The 22,312-nt window shown below is 37.9% G+C and overlaps 2 protein-coding genes across 2 annotated transcripts; one reads left to right on the top strand and one right to left on the bottom strand.

Annotated features, from left to right (window-relative positions):
* Window positions 1–8,307: 8,307 nt before the first annotated feature.
* Window positions 8,308–15,035, top strand: LOC145642639 (isovalerate--CoA ligase CCL2-like). The gene is made up of 3 exons (XM_081693828.1): window positions 8,308–8,775; window positions 13,279–14,233; window positions 14,332–15,035. The coding sequence occupies exons 1-3, from the start codon at window positions 8,422–8,424 to the stop codon at window positions 14,811–14,813; spliced, it is 1,791 nt and encodes a 596-aa protein (XP_081549954.1). The 5' UTR covers window positions 8,308–8,421; the 3' UTR covers window positions 14,814–15,035.
* Window positions 15,036–15,083: 48 nt separating this feature from the next.
* LOC145642646 (protein STRICTOSIDINE SYNTHASE-LIKE 7-like) lies at window positions 15,084–21,406 on the bottom strand. The gene is made up of 4 exons (XM_081693832.1): window positions 20,837–21,406; window positions 15,887–16,194; window positions 15,590–15,722; window positions 15,084–15,498 (listed from the first exon to the last, which is right to left on the bottom strand). Exons 1-4 carry the CDS (start codon window positions 21,281–21,283, stop codon window positions 15,214–15,216), a joined length of 1,173 nt encoding a protein of 390 aa, XP_081549958.1. The 5' UTR covers window positions 21,284–21,406; the 3' UTR covers window positions 15,084–15,213.
* Window positions 21,407–22,312: the final 906 nt, after the last annotated feature.

Genomic DNA, 22,312 nt, shown 5'->3' with positions numbered 1-22,312 from the left:
TGCCAGTCCTCTTGCAAGAGTCACAAGCCTGCACAAAAATGTTAGCATCCTTAAACATCGTAGGCCAATAAAAACCTGACTCATTAATCTTGGCCACCGTTTTAGTGGGGCCATGATGTCCTCCATATGGTGAGGTGTGACAACTAGTAAGCACACCGTGGACTTCCCGTTCGGGAACACACCTGCGAAATAATCCATCTGCACACTCACGAAACAAAAAAGGATCATCCCAAAAATAATGTTTAACATCAGAAAGGAATTTCTTTTTTAATTGGTAGGACAAGTCAAGAGGTAGAGTACCACCCACCAAATAATTAGCAAAATCCGCATACCATGGGTGTTGCTCTACAACTGCATAAAGGTTGTCATCAGGGAAAGAATCATCTATAGGTAGAGAATCCTTACCCTCATCATACCTGATACGTGACAAGTGGTCTGCCACTACGTTCTCTGCTCCCTATTATCTTTTATTTCTATGTTGAAATCTTGGAGCAAAAGAACCCATCGGAGTAGCCTTGGCTTTGATTCCGCCTTGGCTATCAAGTACTTCAATGTTGCATGGTCAGTAAAAACAATGAGTTTAGAACCAACAAGATATGATCTAAATTTTTCTAAAGCATAAATAACAGCAAGAAACTCCTTTTCCGTAGTGGCATAGTTGACTTGGGCTTCATCCAAAGTTTTGCTAGCATAATAAATAGCATGCAAAACCTTGTTCTTTCTCTGTCCGAGCACGGCTCCTAGCGCAAAGTCACTTGCATCACACATGATCTCGAAAGGAAGGTTCCAATCGGGAGCACATATGATGGGTGCCGATATCAAAGCCTGCTTAATCCTATTGAAAGCCTCAAGACACTCGTCAGTTTAAATAAAAGGAGCATCCTTGAGCAAAAGCTGCGTCAGTGGTTTAGCAATTTTAGAAAAATCTTTGATAAAACGGCGATAAAACCCCACATGACCCAAGAAACTTCTAACTCCCTTAACATTAACTGGGGGAGGTAATTGCTCAATCACTGATATCTTAGCTTTGTCTACTTGTATGCCCTTATCAGATACAATGTGACCTAGGACTACTTCCTCTGTCACCATGAAGTGACATTTTTCCCAATTAAGAACTAAATTGCACTCTTCACATCTTTTCAAAATTTTAGCGAGATTAATTAAGCATGAATCAAATGAAGAACCATATACGCTAAAATCATCCATAAAGACCTCCATAATAGACTCTATGAAATCAGAAAAAATGCTCATCATACAACGTTGAAAAGTAGCGGGTGCATTACATAAACCAAAGGGCATTCTACGATATGCAAAAGTGCCATAAGGGCATGTAAAAGTAGTCTTTTCCTGATCTTCAGGGTGAATCGGAATTTGGAAAAATCCCGAATACACATCCAAATAGCAAAATAATTTATGATTGGCTAACCTCTCAAGCATTTTATCTATAAAGGGAAGAGGGAAGTGGTCCTTTTTAGTGGCGATATTTAATCTACCATAATCAATGCACATACGCCACCCTGTTACAGTTCTAGTGGGAATTAAATCATTTTTTTCATTTGTTATCACAGTCACACCACCTTTTTTTGGCACTACTTGCACAGGACTTACCCATTTGGAGTCAGAAATAGGATAGATAATACCTGCATCAAGTAATTTCATAACCTCCTTCTTGACTACTTCCTGCATGTTGGGATTTAATATTCGTTGGGGTTGAATGCAGGGCTTATAATTGTCCTCTAGATGTATCCTGTGCATACAAAAGTCAGGGCTAATACCCTTGAGATCATCAATACTGTACCCAATAGCTTTCTTATGGGTTTTGAGAACCCCTAGAAGTTGGGAAGTTTGTAGGTCAGTAAGTGCAGTACTGATGATCACGGGGTGTAGTTCCTGTTCATCCAGAAAAATATATTTTAAATGAGAAGGGAGAGGTTTTAGCTCAGGTTTCTTGACCTCTGCAGGTTTTGATTCCTGAACTAAATTTACTACCTTCATTGTTTCCTTGGGGCTTAACTCTTTTAAGGAAAGAGCCTTTTCAATATCTTGTACCTCATTACACCAAACGCTTGCATTGTCTCTAAATAAATTCCCGCAGAGAACTTCCTCTAGGGGATCCTTCGCAAGAACCTGTGGCAAGCTATCATCACAAATATCATCCATTATATCAATTACATCAATATAGCAACAATTTTCCTCTAGCATAGGCCCCTTCAAAACCTTCCCTAAATTAAAAGTAACATTATCGTCACCTACAGAAAGGATTAGTTTACCATTTTTAACATCAATAATTTCTCCTGCAGTATGGAGAAAAGACCTACCTAATATAATGGGTATTTGTGTATCCCCTGCCATGTCTAACACAACAAAATCAACAGGAATAAAAAATTTACCAACTCTGACAGGAACATCCTCTAAAATACCTAAAGGGTATTTTACTGAACGATCTGCCATTTGCAAAGTTATATTAGTAACTTTTAATTCTCCCATATTAAGTTTAGCACAGACAGAGGATGGCATGACGCTGACACTAGCACCCAAATCACACAAAGCTTTATCAATAAAAACATTCCCTATATGACAAGGGATAGAAAAACTACCAGGATCCTTTAATTTAGGAGGGGATTTATTTTGCAATAAAGCGCTACACTCCTCTGTGAAAGCTACAGTTTTTACTTCATTAAAGGCCCTTTTTCTAGTTAGAATGTCTTTCATAAATTTAGCATAAGCAGGAACTTGAGTGATTAAGTCAGTAAAAGGAACTGTTACCTGCAGGTTTTTCACAACCTCTAAAAACTTATCGAATTGTTTATCAAACTTACTCTTCAGTTGTCTATTAGGGAATGGAAGTTTGATAACTGGGCTCTGCACATCTCCTCCCTTATCATGCGATTTACCCTGCACAGAAACATTAGTAGAGTTAGTATCTATTTGTAGCCCTGCAGGGCTAGCAGGATTAGCGTTTGGTATAAAGGAATCTAGATTAGGAACTGGTCTATCTTCCTTTGGCATAGGAGGTCCATCATAATGTGAACCACTCCTTAGAGTGATTGCATTGGCATGATCTGTAGGATGGATAGGTTGTGATGGTAGAGCTCCCCGCTGACGGGATTGTAGGGTAGATGAAAGTTGTGCAATTTGATTGTCCATGATTTTATTATGGGCTAGGATAGAATCAATTTGCGCATCCCTACTCTCCATACGCTTTTGCATATTGCCAAGTATTGCTCTAATTTCTGTCATGGTAGGGTCGGAAGATGATGAGGGTGATGCTTGGCTTTTCTGGTCGAAATTAGGATGATAATATTTTTGCTGTGGTGGGGTTTGCTGTTGTGGTTGTTGTGGAGGTGGAGGGTTTTGTACATTGGTGCTCCGGTATGAAAGGTATGGATGGTTCTTATAACCGGCATTGTAGGAATTGGAATATGGGTTATTTTGCCTATAGGTTTGAAAGGCATTAACTTGTTCCATAGAGCTCCTACAATCTTGCTCCCAATGACCTACAATTCCACAATTTTCACAAAAAGCTTCATTGTTAGCAACAGCAGAAACATTATCTACAGAGTTAGGAGCAACAGTAAGATTATCTAATTTTTGACAAATAGACGTTAATTGAGCTTGCAAAAAGGATACGGAATCGACATTATGTTTTCCTTTATTTGCAAACCCTCTCGGATTCCCATATTGGGAATTGTGTATTGCCATGTCTTCGATAACCTGTCCTGCATCGTCCACATTTAAATTCATGAACCTCCCACTAGCTGCAGAATCTAGCACTGATCTAGAAGAATTTCCAAGTCCATTATAGAATGCTTAGATCAATTGCCATTGTGCTAGATTGTGGTGGGAGCACTCTCTCTGTAGATCCTTGAACCTCTCCCAAGCCTCATATAACGTTTCGTCGGCCTCTTGAGCGAAGTTCTGAATAACACTCCTTAGCACCGCTGTTCTCTCTTCAGGATAGTACTTATTATAGAAATTCAAAGCAAGAGTTTTCCAGTCAGTAATACCAAGTGCAATTCTATTCAAACCATTAAACCATAATTTAGCTTTGCCACATAATGAAAAAGGAAAAAGAATCTCCCTGATTTGGTCTTGCGTGACCCCGGCTTGTCTAATGGTATACAATATTGGCAGAAATCTGCGATGTGAAGATTAGGATCTTCACCCTTAGCTCCACTGAATTGCTTCCTCTCTATCATAGTGATAAATTGGGGATTGATTTCAAATTGAACTCCATCTAGTGCTGGAGTGGGAGTAAGGTGCGGGAAATCTATGAGCTTCGGTTGCGAGTAGTCACTGAGTTTCTTCTGGACCGTCATCTCTGATTCTGAATCTGAAGGAATATCTGTGTCACTAGAATCAGAGGGAGGATCTCTTCGACTGTTGTCCTCCTCGAAACCCGCCAGAATTTGTCTATAAATTTTCCTTTGCCTATGAAAAGAGCGCTCGATCTCAGGATCAAATGGGATGTAACCTGATCTGGAACACCTGGGCATAAACAAGGAACTAAAAGAAAAATATGAGAATTGTCTCAAAGAACTAACGTTCTCTGAGACAAAATGGGATAATCTAGACTACAGAAAAAAATAATCAGAAAATAAAAATAAAACCATTTCCCCGGCAACGGCGCCAAATTTTGACAGGGTAAAGTCGTATCCCCTAATAAAAAATAATCACCTAAGTCCTCTAACTAAAGTAGATAGGGAAGTAGGGTCAAACTCCACAGGGAAACAAGTCTTTTTACTCCTAATTAATTATTATAGTCTAAATTATCTAAGTAACCAATATTTTTGTGAATAAAATCTATACTACGGAGAAAAAGGTCGAAAGAAATAAAGTAGGGGAAAATCAAATATTGAAAGACCTAGGGCATAGGTTCACTAATAAACAATATTCCAGGGCAAATCATAATAAACAATCATCAAGCATTGGTTAATCAGATTATAAAGGGCTTTCGCTACGTATTATAATCACAGAGTTAAATTTACCGGTATTAAATCTCATCTGTCGAATCTCGACTTAACCATTTATAAATTAGTCCGCCTATTGAAAATAGGCCTAAACATCAATTCTCATCTGTCGAATCTCGAATTAATATTGCTAAACTCATACAATTAAATCTGGCCAAACCTAATTGCATAGCATTAAATCAATCAATAGGAAATTAGCCAAGCATTGATAATTAGCAATCACAAAATTACCCCTTCATATCATTTATTAGATCCCCATAAACCCTAGAAATAAAACTACTCAAGCATCATCATAACTAAACTAATCAAATAAATAAAGTAAAGCATATAATCAAAGAAGTAAGTAGAATAGCTGAAATTAAAAGAGAAGAAATTGTTACCAAAAGAAATCTGGATTAATGGAAGTAATTAAGAACAAAAGTTGAGAGAGAATTTAAGAGAGAGAAATATCCTAAGTAGAGAGAGAAAGTCTAAAAAAGAAGGTAATAAAAAATTACGTACAAATCTCGTACTTAAACATTCCCTAAAACAAAAATTAAAACTACTCTAATCAGCTCTGAGAAAAACACACGCCCGATCGGGCGAAGGGCCGCCCGATCGGGCCCGCCTTTCTTGCTTTGCCCGCTGCTGGTGCGCCGCGCCCGATCGAGCTTATGCTCACCCGATCGGGCGCACCTTTCCCTTGAGGGTCCTTATGCGCGCAGGCGCACGATCGGGCGTATGCTTGCCCGATCGGGCCCGGTCTTCTTCTTCGAGGCTCGGATTTCGATTGGGGTCAATTCCTCGGCCCAATCTAAGTTTCCTCATCGAGTCTTGATTAAACGATCCAATATCCTTGGTGTCTCATACCGAGCCCTTAATCATCGGCTCTCACCGATCCTGGGCTTCAAAAGTGGTCGTGTCCTTCTAGCTTCCGTAGTTGATCCATAAAACCCGGGAAAATGCTCCAAGAGTGCAATTTCCTGTAAAATACAACTAAAACTACGAAAACACTAGAAAACACAAGTTAGTAATAAAAGTGGTTCGAAAGAGCCAAAAACACTACTAATTATGACCAAGGGACGGGGGTAAATTACTATATAAAATGGACATATCAAGTATCCCTCTCCTTTCATAGTCCCACTTAAGTCCACTACTACTTTCTATTTTTTTTATTATTTCTTTATTATATTAACTCTAGTGCGCGAGAATACAATAACTCACTTAGTAGCTCGGTAGGACACGATGGGTAATGATGAACTAGTTTGTTTGGACTTGTTCTCCCAAAGTTTAATTACTTTGGAAGATTTTGATTTGCAAAACAATTTCCACTCTGTTTGTTTTAAAAAATAAATTATTAACCCATTATTAATTTTATAAATTATTTTTTTATTATTTCTTTCATCTCATATTAATTACCTTTTAATAAACTATTAGGGCATGTTCACATTTACTGAACTGAGCTGAGTTGAACTGAATTGAACTGAACTGATTGGAGTTGAACTAAATTGAACTGAATTGAGCTGAAATGAATATTTTAATGAGAGAAAGAAATTAGGAGCTGAACTGAACTGAAATGAACTAACTGATTAGAGCTGAACTGAACTGAATTGATTGGAATTGAATTGAACTGAACTGAACTGAACTGAAATTAAGTAAATGTGAACAAGCTCTTAACCTCATTATCTTTATTTTATAAAATTATAATACTTCAACAACCCTAGTTATTCCATATTTTATTTAAGTTAATTAAATTGACTAAAACTATATAGTAGTCAAAAGGAAAATTTAACATCAACAATCCAACCTTTCGCTGGTTCTCCCAAAATAATTCAGCCTTTGGATTAACCCTAAATAATCCCATCTTTGATACATATTCTCCCATATCGAGCCTAAGTGACCGGTTATCTGAAGATTAGGTAGTTTATTTCCCCCCCCCCCTTTTTTTCCTCCATGACCACTTCTTTCTCTTTGTTCCTCCATGACCACCTCTCTTCCCCCTCCATGAACACCTTTCTTCCTCCTTTCTCCATTGACACAACCTTTATTACCACCTCCTTCATCCTTTCTCCATCACCACGAACCACAATCACCACCATGAAATCGGTCGAAATCCCCACCCACCTCTATTTTCGTCCCAGCAGCACCTCCTTCAATTCATCTATCCTTCCTTCATCATTACAAACCACAATCACCACCACGAAAGGAGAGAGAAGGAAAACGGGAAAAAAGGAGGTTTTGGAAGTATAGGCAAGAGGGGGTGTTTTCTATGGGTTTTAGTGTGGCGGTGGGGGTTTGTGGGTTGGTTGATGGTGGTGCAGAGTTGGGATGGTGGGAAGTGGAGGTTTGTGGGCTGGTTGATTTTCGTCACGGGAAGACAGAAGGTAGCACGGTGGGGGGTTTTGGGTTGGTTGATGGTGGTACGGAGGTGGGTTGGTGGTTTCATCGACGGTGGGTTGTGGTGGTGTTGTGGGGCTGCGGCGGTGCAGATGATGGTGGATTGGCGGTGGGGTTGATGGTGGGAAGTCCATGGCGGGGTTTCTGATTACTTTTTTCATTTTTTTGGGATTTTTTTAAAAATTTTTTTTTTTCAATTTTTAGGATTTTTGTTAAAAAAAATTAAGTTTTAAATTTTTTTTTAAAAAAATCAAACCAATATGAAGCTACCACGTGGCTTGGCAACCGGTCATAGAGGATAAGGTGACCTGCTGGGGGCGGTGGAGGAGAATAATAAGTAAAAGTAGGATTATTCGGGGTTAATCTAAAAGTTGGATTATTTTGGAAAAACAAGTGAAAGGTTGGATTATTCATCTTAAACTAGCCTTTTGGCCCGTTCGATGCACGGGTTCATATTTAGGTTATTTCATATGTAGGTATGTTTTTCAATAGTTGAAACTTTTGATATGAAATACGAAGTAATTGTTTCATTGCTAAAACTTAAATGGAAAAAAAGAATGAGGGTAGAAATGGGGAAAAAGATAAAGGAATTTAGTTACATATATATACATGAAGATTATAGGATATGAAATGACATATTGGTTTAAGTTATATTTTAAGTATATTAGTTGAAAAGACAATTTTAATATAATTCAATTCATATGTTTATGTGATGTATATTAATTGATTCAACTTTATTTTATTATGATGGAAATGAAACACTTCATTTTCTTAATTGAATTTGCAAGTTATAGAATGTATAAAGACTTAAACAAAAAGATTAAAAGGGGTGACATGTGTCATATGTGGTAGTGAGTGACTTGTGATGACATGTGTCATATGAAAAATTATAATTTGTGTTTTTAAATACTAAGTATAGATTTTCCTAGTCAAAATGTTAAACATATTAAAACACGGAGGAACTATTAAATATCAGTGATTCGAAGTTCACGCATTTGGTTGCATCTTAGTTCCACTATTTCTGTACCCCACCTTCCTTTGTTCTTTGGATAAAATCTTTAATACTTCAATTTCAATGAAAAATCAGTTCTTAAACCACTTATTCAAGTCTAGATTTAAGCCTAAGTTTTTATGTGTATGTGCTCTAAAATCAGCCACCTTTAGCACAACCAGTAGCGGTGGAAGTGGCGGCGGAGAGGAAGGCGGAGGTGGTGCGTCATGGCAAAAGTTGGATGGTCTGATGAGATGTCCGGCGAATTATACTCCTTTGACTCCAATCACCTTCCTCGAACGCTCCGCCAAGGTGTTTCCTCACCGGAGTTCCGTCGTGTACGGTTGTTTGCGGTACACTTGGAGCGAGACTCGTCAACGATGCGGCAAACTTGCTTCCGCTCTCACTACCATCCTTCGCATTTCACCCGGCCATATAGTATGTTTTTCTAATTCATCTGAGTTGGTTTGGTTATTTATGTGATATTCAAGAAAATACAATTTTATCATTCACCTTGACCTGATTGACAAATTTTATTTATCACGTGACAAAATTATCAATAAATCATCAACTTTCATTAAATATAAGCTCTACAATTGTAGATACAATTACAAAATTACAATGTTTTATTGAGTCCTTAAGAAAACCCACATGTGAGTGGTATGTTGTCCCACATTAGTTGAGTGTATAAGTGAAAGTTTGTATTGAGATGTGTATTCCATATTGAAGAAACAAGAAAGTTGTGTCCATTTTATATGACTAAGGGGCTACTATTTTCATTGTCATTTGGTTTTGTAGTGAAACCTCTTTGGTCGTATAAAGTGTACAGTTGTGATGTATGTGGCCCGGACCAGTTTATCATGATATTCGAGCCAGGGTGGATTGTGTTGTGATTTGGGCGGGTGTCCACTTTATAAGGCTTGCCATATGGTTTTGAGGGACAGTTATGACGGGTGTTGTCTAGACCCGTTTATCAATTATTTTGTTTATTTATTTACCATTTTGCTATTATAGGGATAAATTAAGGCTTATGATTTTTTTTTTTTTTCCCTTTATTGTTTGGTGAAAAAATTATGATCTTAACATTAGTTTCTTTCAAACTTCTCTTCAAAAAAAAAAAAAAAAAAGTTTCTTTCAAACTTATAAATTTTGTGTAAAAGGACATTAACTTATTTATGAGGAAAAGGTTTAACACTTCAAACAAACCATGTTCTCTTCAATAACAACAAATCGGTAATGATAGGATGCATTTTCTATAATGGTACGGAAAACACGTGTAGATTGCTCATAGCTTTTACAAATTATATCACGTGTTGGCATGATATGTATCATGATCTATACTTCCTCCGTTCTGTTAATATTGCAACAAGGAGGAAATTACGCATCCCAAAACACATTTTATACGCTAAATATCTATAATTTTGTAAGAGTAAAAATTATAAAAAGTTGATATTGTGAAAGTATTTTATGAGACGAATCCAACAAGATCCCACTTGACTATATTTTGCTTAACGTATAACTCAAATTATATGGTCAAACAAGAGTGATAAATAGTGCAAAAAGTCTATTGTTGCAATATTAATAGAACGGGGGAAGTATTATATAAGTGTCGTTTGGATGCTATGGGAAATTACTTCCCATAGGAATTTGTATTTCATGAAAATTAAATTCCTATATCAAAATTATGGGAATTGTATAAAATTGTTTGGTTGGCATGGGGAAGTTGCAAATCATAGGAAGTTTGATTTATCTAGAGAGGGTTAGGTAATTAACTTCCCATATTTTGTAAGAAGTCACAATTCCTATGAATTTGCAATTCCTTCATTTACTTTTTTTATTGTCAACCAAACCACTCATGTATTTTCAAATTCCCATGATTTTCCACTTCCCCCATTTTCTTGGTGTAACCAAACAACCCCATAGTTCTTATTTGTAGTTGTTTCTATCATTGGATATTAGGTAAAGTCTCAATTTTTTAAATTTATTTATTGTACTTTTTAATTTATCCTTGATTTTACACATGTCTTGTACTTTTTTTTACCACTTTTATTTAGGAAAAATTGAAAAGAATAATCCCACCTTTTGCACATCTGCTCAAAATAATCCCACCTTTGCGTTTTTCAGAAATAATCCCACCTTGTACCCCCATCTTCCCAAAATGATCCTTTTACCGGTTTATGAAATTTATAACCTGTATTAGAAGGAGGTGACTTGACACTTGTCACCTTCTAATTGGTCTTATTTTTAAATTATTAAAAAAAAAACAAAACAATTAAAAAAAATTAAAAATCGCTCAGCCCCAGCCGTGTACGACCACCCCCTTCATCGCCCTGAAATGCCCCGCCGCCACCACCACCTTCTCCTTCCCCCTTCCTTCTTCCTACCCAACTCCCCCTACCCCACCGTTATCCTCGTCGAACAGACAACAAAAGCCCACCCAGAAAATCTAGCATATTTGATGGATCAAAATTTCAAGATCACAAATTACCAAACACTACTCTACGTTTGGTGTGGTTAATGCATTGATTAAATCATCATCAACAAAATAATTTCATAAATAATTAACAAAAATTAAATTTGAAAGAAAATTAAAAATTGTAGAAGAAAGTTGCAAAATAATCCCATGAAATAAAGGAATCGCACATCCAAAGGTAGAATGGAAGTTGTATCACTTGATTTAATTTAGCAGAGAAAATCATAGTTTAATGTTGCGGCATCAGCTTTGTGGGTTGCTGGTCGTGAGAGGATGGAGATGTAGTGCGGTGATCTTGGAGATTCTGGTGGTGATCCAGACGGGGGGAGGCGCAGGGGTGGGGCAGGCTCCGGCAAGGGAAAGGGCTGGTTCTGGTCGGGAAAGAGGGAAGGGGAAGCGTTATTATTCCCAATTTCACTTATTTCAGCATTTGCAACCCAAATCAAGCCAATTTCAGCAGTTGGTTTGGGTGAATGGCGAGGTGAATGCTACGGTTGTCGGGGTTGTGTGACGATTGAGTAAGCTTTTGGAGGTGGTGCTGGTGTTTGGTGGTGGTGTGAAGGTGGTTGACAGTGATGGAAGGGGTGAAGTGAGAGAAGAGGGATTAAAGGGAAAAAATTAAATAAATAAAATAAAATTTACCTGTTTTATAGGTTGAAGGTAAAAAGGATCATTTTGGGAAGATGGGTGTACAAGGTGGGATTATTTCTGGAATACGCAAAGGTGAGATTATTTTGAGCAGATGTGCGAAAGGTGGGATTATTCTTTTCAATTTTTCCTTTTATTTATCTAATTTTTGTCTATGATTGTACTTTTTATCTATCTAATAATGTACTTTATCCACTTTTTTGTCCTATTTCTTAAATATCGTAAAAAAAACACAAACGGAAACTATATTATGGGACGGAGAGAGTACAAATTGTGAAAATCTTGTACTCCGTAATTGATTATGACTATATAATTCTTTTACAACTCCAATGACAAAAATGAACAAATTCTTCAAAAAAAATGAAGAGCATAGTAAATAAGCCAATAATCTTTGAAATGTTCTTTATTTTGAAATTACTAATTGTTTATTTTTGATTACGATCTAGAGTATACTTCAATAAGTTTCCAAAATAATACGGAGACTAAATTAGACACAATGCACATTGTTTTGATCTTAGATGCAATAATTAGTTATATTATTATATTAGCACTGCATTGTATCGACAATAATTCTGTAAATGAATATGGTGGACTCATATTTAATTATAAGCCTAGTCACCTACATTGTATTTATTTGATTTTGTTTTATGGTTAAGATTTCTATCTCATAACTTGAAACACCAAAGGTGATAGTGGAGATTTCCTTACATTTTCCCGCACTCTTTAATCTTTATGGTACTAATCCACTAATGGCACTAAATATAGATTTGTCAAGTCCACCAAACGCCTTCTTATCTTATTTGGCTTTATCAGCTTCAACGTAATGACGTAGACTTGAAAGAGCATATCACTTCTCATATGATCATACTAGATTTTATATGATTAAAACTTTTATTAAATATTAGAAATGTGACGTGTTGTCCTTGCTGTAAACATCGTGTCTAGTTTTTTAAACAACCTTTGACAAATTAATAATTACATTGAGTACTTAATATAAGACTGTCAACAATTCCTAATTGTATTCGTGCATCGTTCATTTGATTTACAAAACAAATGCAAGTACATTATTAGTTTCTTAACATTCCATCAAACTTTAATTTTCAACATATCTTTTTACATGAGTACTAGATAATAAAATTATTAAGGACAATTAAGCTTTTAGACAAAGAATGGGAGGAAGTGTATGCAAGAGTGTGATGAACTATTTAATTACCCTACTATTAGTTTCCTAAAAACTAGACAAATAAGCACACCCTTTCGTAGTATTCTTACGGGTGCATTTAATTTTTGTAGGGGAAGAGATCCTGCTGTTTGTTTTAGAAAATAGAAAGAGTTTCCCTGCCTAAGTAGTTTGTTGTGGAGGGGTGGGGAATCAATATTTGGTGTGGAGGAGTATACACAATGCACATTGTACATTCGATGAACATCAAGCATAAATCCAAAGAGCAGGCTAAAATAAAAGAACATAAACTCCAAAGAGCATGAAGGCTAAAACAAAAGAACATAAACTCCAATGAACATAAACCTCGAGAACGTACATAAACTCTAATATAACATAATATCATCTTAGTTATAGCTCTTATGCTCACTAGGGTTTATGCTCAATGGAGTTTGTCTTCATGTTCTTTGATTTTAGGCTTGATGCTTAACGGAAGCACAGTAAACATTGTGCATATGCCTACCCCATCATATATGCACCGTCTTAATTACCTTTACCTTTCCTATAATCCCCACAACAAACGTACCTTAGGTTGCACAACATATGGCTAATTACTATTTTGATATATTTAGTTTCATGATTTCTTTCATTGTGTGGGCAGGTAGCAGCACTAGCTCCAAATGTGCCTGCTATGTACGAGCTGCATTTTGCAGTACCCATGGCAGGAGCCACTCTCTGTGCCCTTAATACCCGTCTTGACTCATCCATGCTTTCCACCCTCCTTTCTCATTCTCAAGCTAAAGTCTTATTTGTAGACTATCAATTACTTAACCTTGCTTCAGAAGCTCTCCATCTCATGTCTATAACCGGGGAAAAACCACCATTACTTGTCCTCATTAGAGATTCTGACTCTGATGAACATGAGAATGTTGAGTATGATTATGAATATGAGAATCTCTTAGCCAATGGGGATGATCAATTTCAGCCTCAACTTCCTACAGATGAGTGGGACCCAATAAGTGTCAACTACACCTCTGGCACCACCTCTTGTCCCAAGGGAGTTGTTTATAGTCACCGTGGAGCTTACATCAATGCCATCTCCACATTTTTGCTTCATGAAATGGGTCCTATGCCAACTTACCTTTGGACCGTCCCCATGTTTCATTGTAGTGGATGGTGCCTTCCTTGGGGTGTGGCAGCTCAAGGGGGCACGAACATTTGCCTCCGAAAGGTCACCCCAAAGGCAATATTTGATAACATTGTCCTCCACAATGTGACTCATATGGGTGCAGCTCCTACTGTTTTGAATATGATTGTCAACTCCCTTCCTTGTGACCGGAAGACCCTACCAAACAAGGTAAAAGTGCTCACAGGAGGATCACCCCCTCCACCTCAGGTATTTTCAAAGATGGAAGAATTAGGATTTGAAGTAGGACACCTTTATGGGCTCACCGAAACGTATGGCCCCAGCACTTATTGTGTATGGAAACCTGAATGGGACTCTTTGCCTCCCTGTGAGAAATCAAATGTGAAAGCTAGACAAGGTGTACAACATCTAGGGTTAGAGGATGTTGATGTCAGAGATCCTCTCACCATGGAAAGTGTTCCTGCAGATGGTAATGTTATTTGCATCCTCTCATTTTATCTAGCATATTTATCATAACTTAATTTGTAGGAAAAAAAAAAAGAGGATTTCTGACAAAATGTTGAACAGGTAAATCAATGGGGGAGATAATGTTCAAAGGAAATACTGTGATGAGTGGATACTTGAAGGATTTAAATGCAACAAAGGAAGCGTTCAGAGGAGGTTGGTTTCATTCTGGTGACCTTGCTGTGAAACACCCTGACAATTACGTAGAAATCAAGGATCGCTTGAAGGATATTATCATTTCTGGTGGAGAGAATATAAGCACAGTCGAGGTAGAGACTGTGCTATACAGCCACCCTGCTATTTTTGAGGCTGCTGTAGTGGCAAGACCTGATAATCACTGGGGTGAAATACCTTGCGCGTTTGTAAAGTTGAAGGATGGCTATAAGGTTACTGAGCAGGAAATAATCAAGTTTTGTCGTGATCATTTGCCTCATTACATGGCTCCTAAGTGTGTTGTCTTTGAGGAGATACCAAAGACCGCGACTGGTAAGTTCCAGAAGTTTATTCTTAGAGAAAAGGCCAAGGCTATGGGATGCCTTTCATAAGACGAAGAATTTCACATAGGCTATAGGCCTTAATTAGTAAATATGACAAGAATCTGTTTGACTGTTACATAGGTTTGTCCCATAATGTAGAAGATAAAAGAAAATCGTACTGTAATAAAAAAGGTTGTTACATTTTTCAGATCTCTCTATATACTATACGTGACAGTTAATTTTGAACGAGTAAAATACTACATTGATGACAACCTTATTCTGTTGTGTAGCATCGTTTTATAATATAGTTTGAGTAATGCCTAACAGTTCAATGCCAAAGGAAGCAAAACAAGAAATATGTAATATGATTTGTAAAATCTTGTTATTACATAAAAGATTGCAGGAAGATTCACTGTCAAAAATATCAGGTTGATGTTTAAAAAGTCTGGAAGATGCTGAGATGATAAATTCAGTAACCTTCAACTGGTGGACTCAATAAACTGCTCAAATTTAAGCGAATAATATGGTCATAATTTAGAGAACCAATATATAGATGATCTTCAATCTTAATCCCGCTTGTGATGAGCGACATAACTGGATCATAGACGTGCACTGTTGGATTTCCCTCAAGATCTACACCAAGAATACCGCCGTTTCTCTGTATATGGCGTATACTGATGTATCTGTCTATTATCAACAGGGACTTCCGTACAAATCTGTAGCGCCTTGCTTGCTCTAAATACGGATTAAGCCACTAGTATTCATCATAGCAAACAGGACAATTACACAATTCAGTAAAGGCAATTTAATAATCAATAAAAGTGTAGGAAGTTTGAAAGCCTTACAGAGGATATCGCGATCCAATAGCTGTTCTGCCCATCACTATGGATGTTATCTGGAAATCCAGGAAGATTATCGATGAATACATCAACTTCTCCCTTCCTGCTACCTTGTATCCAATATGTTTTGCACCTTTTCCTGCATTTTTAGAATGAATTGAGTGTCACATACACCAGATAGTTGAACATCATACACCTTATGCTTAATGACTTGGTCACTTGGATGATAATTTTCTATCAAAGAAAACGATTAGTGCAGTCTATGATTAGTTGTAGTCTAAGACCGAAAACTTGAAATCTTACAAAGGCGTTTCACAAAAGATGAGCGAATTCTGATCAGGCGAAACTGTAACTCCATTGGGGAAGTAGAGGTCTTCAAGTAGAACTTTTGTGTCTCTAGTATTGTTATCATAGCTCAGTAGTCTGCCATACGGTCTGTATTCTAAGATGTCGTTCAAGTAATTATGGAACCCGTATTTGTACGAAGCATCTGTGAAATATATTGTACCATCTCTAGCAATATCGACACCATCTGTAAACATGAATTTCTTTCCTTCAGCTTCATTAGTTAGTAGACTGATTTCTTTGTTCATAGTGATTTTCAGCAGGCCCTGCATAAAGGTTTTCAACCAATTCAAATCAATACAATAAAACCATTACTTTTTTTTATACGTACAATTCTCAAATATACCTCTCAGTTTCTGGAAGATGTAAAAGGGATGTGAATGGGTGGTACAACCGTTGTATGAGAAAATGTACTTTCAATTAGTTTGATCCGGATTGAAAATTTGAAACTTACAAGTTTCAACCTGGTTTGGATTGATTTGGATTAAGTCATCCAAATTTTGCTTAGATTGTTGCTAACATACCAAACTGAATGTTCAAAGTAGCTTAAGGTGTGTATTCATGTGATTGTCATGTATCTGAACTTATCTAAATTCATTTAAATTTACACCGGTATCTTACATGTAATTCAAACTTGGCGAACTAAATAAGGTCTTAAAATTGGCTTCAATATGTCCATATTGCTTAGGACTTGCCTGGATTTAAGGGAGTTATTAGTGGGATAATGATTAAGAGGGGAGTTGTTAGGGGAAAGTAATTAATGGAGGGAAACTGTCAAGGAGACTTATTTATAGTAGGTTTGGCACAAGGTAACTCATTACAACTTTACAAGGGCCCGGGGAACTTATTCTTATGTTTGGTATTATAAGGAGCACTCACCAGCTGTATTAATGTTTTTATAATAATCTGTCCTGCTACCTTGCTCTGCATATTTTCCTTCTATTATAATGCTTTTTTTTTTCCTTAAAAATCTTTTAAATTTGATTAATCCAATAAAATCATAAAATTAAAATCTGTTTTACAAACATGAATTTATCACAATATTATTAAGTCAAAACAAACAAATTAGTAAATCACAATATAAAAAACAAAAACGAAAAAAAAAAAAAAAATATCACAGAAAAATATCGTCAAAAGAAAAGAAAATAAAAAAGATAAATAGAAAAGTAATTCAAAATTTAATCTATTACCCATTTAAATTTTACCCATTTGAGGGGAGATTTTTACCCATTTGAGGGGAAATTTTTATCGGGCCAAAATATTACACTCAATCCAGGCCAAGGTTACAAACCCATAGCTATTACCCATTTAAATTTTACATTCCATTTCTCTCAATCCAGGTGGAGCCTTAGATAGAAAATTTTAAGTCAAATTATCTTACCATGACATGAGCCAAACAGATATTTTCGTGGGGGCGTTCCCTACTCAGCGACGCGCTGCACTTCCTAGACCCGGGTGTAGTGATAAGTATGCAAGGGTTGCTAGGTCGTCGCCCAGAAGCGACGCGCCACATTGCCCGAGTGTGGTGTCAAATGAGCAAGGGCGTGCCATTGGGGCGTTCCCTACTGAGCGACGCGCTGCACTTCCCAGACCCGGGTGCAGTGATAAGTATGTAAGGGTTGCTAGGTCGTCGCCCAGAAGCGACGCGCCATATTGCCCAATTGTGGTGTCAAATAATCAAGGACTTGGAGTTGGGATCAGGAGGGAGCGTGGGAGAAAAGAATTTAGTTTGCGGATTGGTTCTTGGAATGTGGGGTCTCTTACGGGAAAATCAGCAGAATTGGTAGAAGTAATGAAAAGACGACGCGTGAACATCATGTGCCTCCAAGAGACAAGATGGACAGGAGAAGGAGCTCGAGGCTTGGTTTTGGGGTATAAGGTATGGTATGTTGGGCAAGAAACGAGCCACAGAACAAGGAATGGTGGAGCTAGGAACGGAGTTGGTGTGGTTCTCGATGAGAGGTTGGCAAAAGAGGTGATCGAGGTCTATCGGAAGAACGATAGGTTGATAAGGCTGAAGTTGCTATGTGGCAAGGAGATTGTGAATGTTATCAGTGCTTATGCTCCCCAAGTGGGTTTAGATGCAGAAGAGAAACGACAATTTTGGGAGGACCTAGACGAGGTGGTGCAGGGTGTCCACCACTCAGAGAAGTTATATATTGGAGGGGATCTAAATGGGCACGTTGGGGCGAGCCGAGATGGCTATGAGAGTGTCCATGGAGGCTTTGGGTATGGGCAGAGGGACGCCGGTGGTGAAGCTATTATGGATTTTGCCCAATCATATGATTTAATTTTGGCTAATACTTGGTTTAAGAAGAGGGATTCACACTTGATAACTTTTCGGAATGGAGCAAATGCAACTCAAATAGACTTCCTGCTCACAAGGAGCATAGATAGACAAAGTTGCATAAACTGTAAGGTTATCCCAGGGGAGAGTGTGGTCACCCAACACCGGCTATTGGTAATGACTATTCGTCTGAAAGAGAAGGCGAAGAAAAAAGTTAGACAAGAAGAACCAAGGATAAGATGGTGGACCCTAAGGGATGCAAAAGCTAAGGTTTTTACAGAAAAGGTAATTGAAGAAGCGGATTGGGATGGAGAGGTGGATCCGGACATGACCTGGTTACGAATGAAGAACTGTTTCCTAAGAGTGGCCAAAGAGGTCTTAGGGGAAGTAAGGGGAAGAACTTCGGTACAGAGAGATACTTCGTGGTGGAATGAAGAGGTGAAAGCAGTAATTAAGCAAAAAAGGGAATGCTATCAAGCCTTAGGAAAATGTAGGAGTGATGAAACCTTTGCAGCGTATAAGGAGGCTAAGAGTAAGGCAAAGGCAGCTGTTCGCCAAGCAAAAGAAAAGGCATATCAGGAGGTTTATGAAAAGCTTGATTCCAAGGAGGGAGAAAGGATCATTTATAAGATGGCAAAGAGAAGACAAGAGGCAAGGAAGGATATTGGCATGGTGAAGTGTGTCAAAGATAAGAACCAAATGGTCCTAGTGCAAGAGGAGGGCATCAAGGACAGGTGGAAGGGGTACTTCGATGAATTATTTAATGGAAGTAATGGAGTTGTGATAGGAGATACCTCTATGAGTGATGAAGAAATCAACATGGAGTATGTGCGAAGGATTAGGAGAGTAGAGGTGGAGATTGCACTGAGGAAGATGAAACCTAAGAAGGCGGTTGGCCCTGATGGGGTACCGATAGAGGTGTGGAGGTGTTTGGGTAAGATTGGTATTGATTGGTTAACAAACCTTTTCAACAAGATATGGACGGCTACAAGGATCCCACAAGATTGGAGGAAGAGCACCTTGGTCCCGGTTTATAAAAACAAAGGAGACGCTCAAGATTGTTCTAACTATCGAGGAATTAAGCTTATGAGCCATACTATGAAGTTGTGGGAAAGGGTGATTGAACAAAGGTTGAGGGCATGCACAAGCATTTCAGATAACCAATTTGGTTTTATGCCTGGGAGATCTACTATGGAGGCAATCCATTTGATAAGACAAATGATGGAGTTTTATAGGGTAAAGAAGAAAGATCTTCATATGGTCTTTATTGATTTAGAGAAGGCATATGACAAGGTGCCAAGAGAGATACTTTGGTGGGCAATGTTGAAGAAAGGTATCCCACGAAGGTATGTAGACCTAGTTAAGGATATGTATCGGGATGTGTCAACAAATGTGAGGACATGCGGAGGGTTGACAAAAGATTTCCCTATTACAATCGGATTGCATCAAGGGTCTGCATTAAGCCCTTTTCTTTTTGCAACGGTTCTAGATGAATTAACTAGACCAATTCAAGATGAGGTTCCATGGTGTATGCTGTTCGCAGATGATATCGTTTTGGTGGATGAGACTAAGGATGGGGTTAATGTCAAGTTGGAGCAATGGAGGCAAAGGTTGGAATCTAGAGGGTTTAAGCTAAGTCGGAGTAAGACTGAATATTTGGTATGTCGTTTTGGCACTCAGAGGGGGACAAGCAATGAAGTGGTGAGTTTGGATGGAAAGGATTTGACCATGAGTGAATGTTTTAAGTACCTAGGGTCGATCATCCAGAAGAATGGTGACATTGATCAAGACGTGACCCACAGGATTAAGTCAGGGTGGCTTAAATGGAGAGCGGCCACGGGAGTGTTATGCGACCGCAGCATTCCCTTAAAGTTGAAGGGAAAATTCTACAGGACTGCCATAAGACCAGTGTTGCTCTATGGTACAGAATGTTGGGCTTCTAAGAAAGAGCATATTAAAAAGATGGAGGTTACGGAAATGCGCATGTTAAGGTGGATGTGTGGAAACACTTTAAGAGATAGAATCAGAAATGAGGTTATTCGCAAGAAAGTAGGTGTGGCGGGCATTGTAGATAAATTAAGGGAAAATCGTCTGCGTTGGTTTGGACATGTAAGACGGAGACCCGAGGGTGCACCGGTGCGAAGAGTGGAAGAGTGGGACCATGGAGGGATTAAACGAGGAAGAGGGAGACCAAAGATGACTTGGTTGGAAGGAGTGAGGAAGGATATGAAGTGCATGGATTTACGTGAGGATGAAGTTTTGGATCGTAAGGGATGGAGGAGAAAGATTTATGTTGATGACTACACGGAATAATCAAATTTGGTTCATGTTAGCCGACCCCACTTTTGGGATTAAGGCTTTGATTGATTGATTGATCTTACCAATCATGTAAAACCATGTACTGATGTACAGCAGTACATTTGTACTTGTATTTTAAAATACAATTCAGTTTTTGAACTCTTGTAAGTCACAATTTGTCTTTACAAAATTATATACTCCCTTTTTGTTTTGAACTATGGTTCGTGTCTGTCTCGGTCATAATATCTCAAGGCCGAGTCAGACACTAATCGAATAGCCCTCGTATAAGTGGAGTCTGCCCTGCTCATAAGTTAGTAATGTACCTTGTAAGCATCAGCAACAATGACATGATCTCCATTATTCGCAATAGCAATTCCAAGAGGGCGCCCACCAGTATTGACCCAATCCTCAACCACTAAGTCAACATCCGATTCACCAACCTTGATTCGCTTGATCCATCCATCTGCACAACCAGTATACATGTACCGTGATCTAGGCTCATAAGCCACATCCTCGGGGCCAAAGAGTTGACCAGACACGATAAACTCCGACTCCCTAAGCATCCCACTGTTGATTTTTGCTGCAGTAGCTACCTTATTATTGGTTGACTCGTCTGCAGGGAATGGTGCTGGATCAAATGGGTCAGCTTGATACAATAAAACAGCAATCGCAAATACTATGGGAGCGACAAATGAGCACAAGCTTGTAAAGCATAGTCTACTAGTGGCTGCAGTTGTCGCGCCTAATGGAATAGTGTTTGACTCGGCCATGATGTCTAGAGGCCAAGGACAGTCGGGTAAAGAACAAGGGTGTTAATGAAAAAAGACTACAAAGGCGCACTAACAAAGTTAAAAGTGACAAGGATAACGTAATCTACGTCGCCTCTACCAATTTGGATTCATTTATGTGCCAAGTATGTTGATATAATTGAGTTAGGTTGATCCTTCAAGAGGGGGCTTTAATAGCCTTTTTGAGATATTTCCGTCGATCAAGAATGAGCAAAGATTGGATATTCAATTCAAAATAGATTAACTACTTTTTTAATTCGTTTCAAAAACTTTCAGATATAGCATAAATTTTCGAATTGGAAATACTAAATATATAAAATTATATGTAATTATTTTTAATTTGGATTTAATTTTAATAAAATCGTAAATAACACCCAATTAATTTTTGTATTTGAATCTAATATCTGTTACCCAATGTCCGAAATTTAAAATTCGAAATATCACCTAAAGAAGAATAAAATTGAAGTTCTGAGATTAATGTGTCCAATATCATATCTTACAAATCATATACGAGTACATCACCCATTCCGAAATAGTTGACACGTTTTTTTATCAAGATTTTCAGTGCATAAATTTAAGGAAAAACATACTTTAATAATTACAACTATGAACGATTTATTTCTAATAATCCGAACTAAGGTTTATTTATCTAATAAACCCAACTATGTTATGTGTTTTCCTCCAATAGTCTTAACCGGTAAATACCAAGTCACGACCTGTTATAACAGGTTACCATGACACGTGTCAACATGTGATTGGTCTAAAATTTAAAAAATAAAATTAAAAAAAACCTGACTGCTGCCCCCCTTAACCTCCACCACTCCAACTCTTAACCTACACCGCACCAAATAACCAACATCACCATCCCCTGCTCCCACCAATTCAAATCCAAGCAGTAGCCCATCACGCTGTACTTCCTCCACCACACCTGCCTTAACTTCACCTGAATCTTAATCCCACCCCCTAACCTCGCCGGGAAACGGCTGGCTAAACCTTTTTACCACCGAAAAT

The sequence above is a fragment of the Chenopodium album genome, chromosome 1, assembly GCF_948465745.1.
Source record: "Chenopodium album chromosome 1, dcCheAlbu1.1, whole genome shotgun sequence".
Taxonomy (NCBI): domain Eukaryota; kingdom Viridiplantae; phylum Streptophyta; class Magnoliopsida; order Caryophyllales; family Amaranthaceae; genus Chenopodium; species Chenopodium album.
The sequence above is the reverse complement of the archived record's forward strand: the minus strand, read 5'-3'. Positions and strand labels throughout refer to the sequence as shown.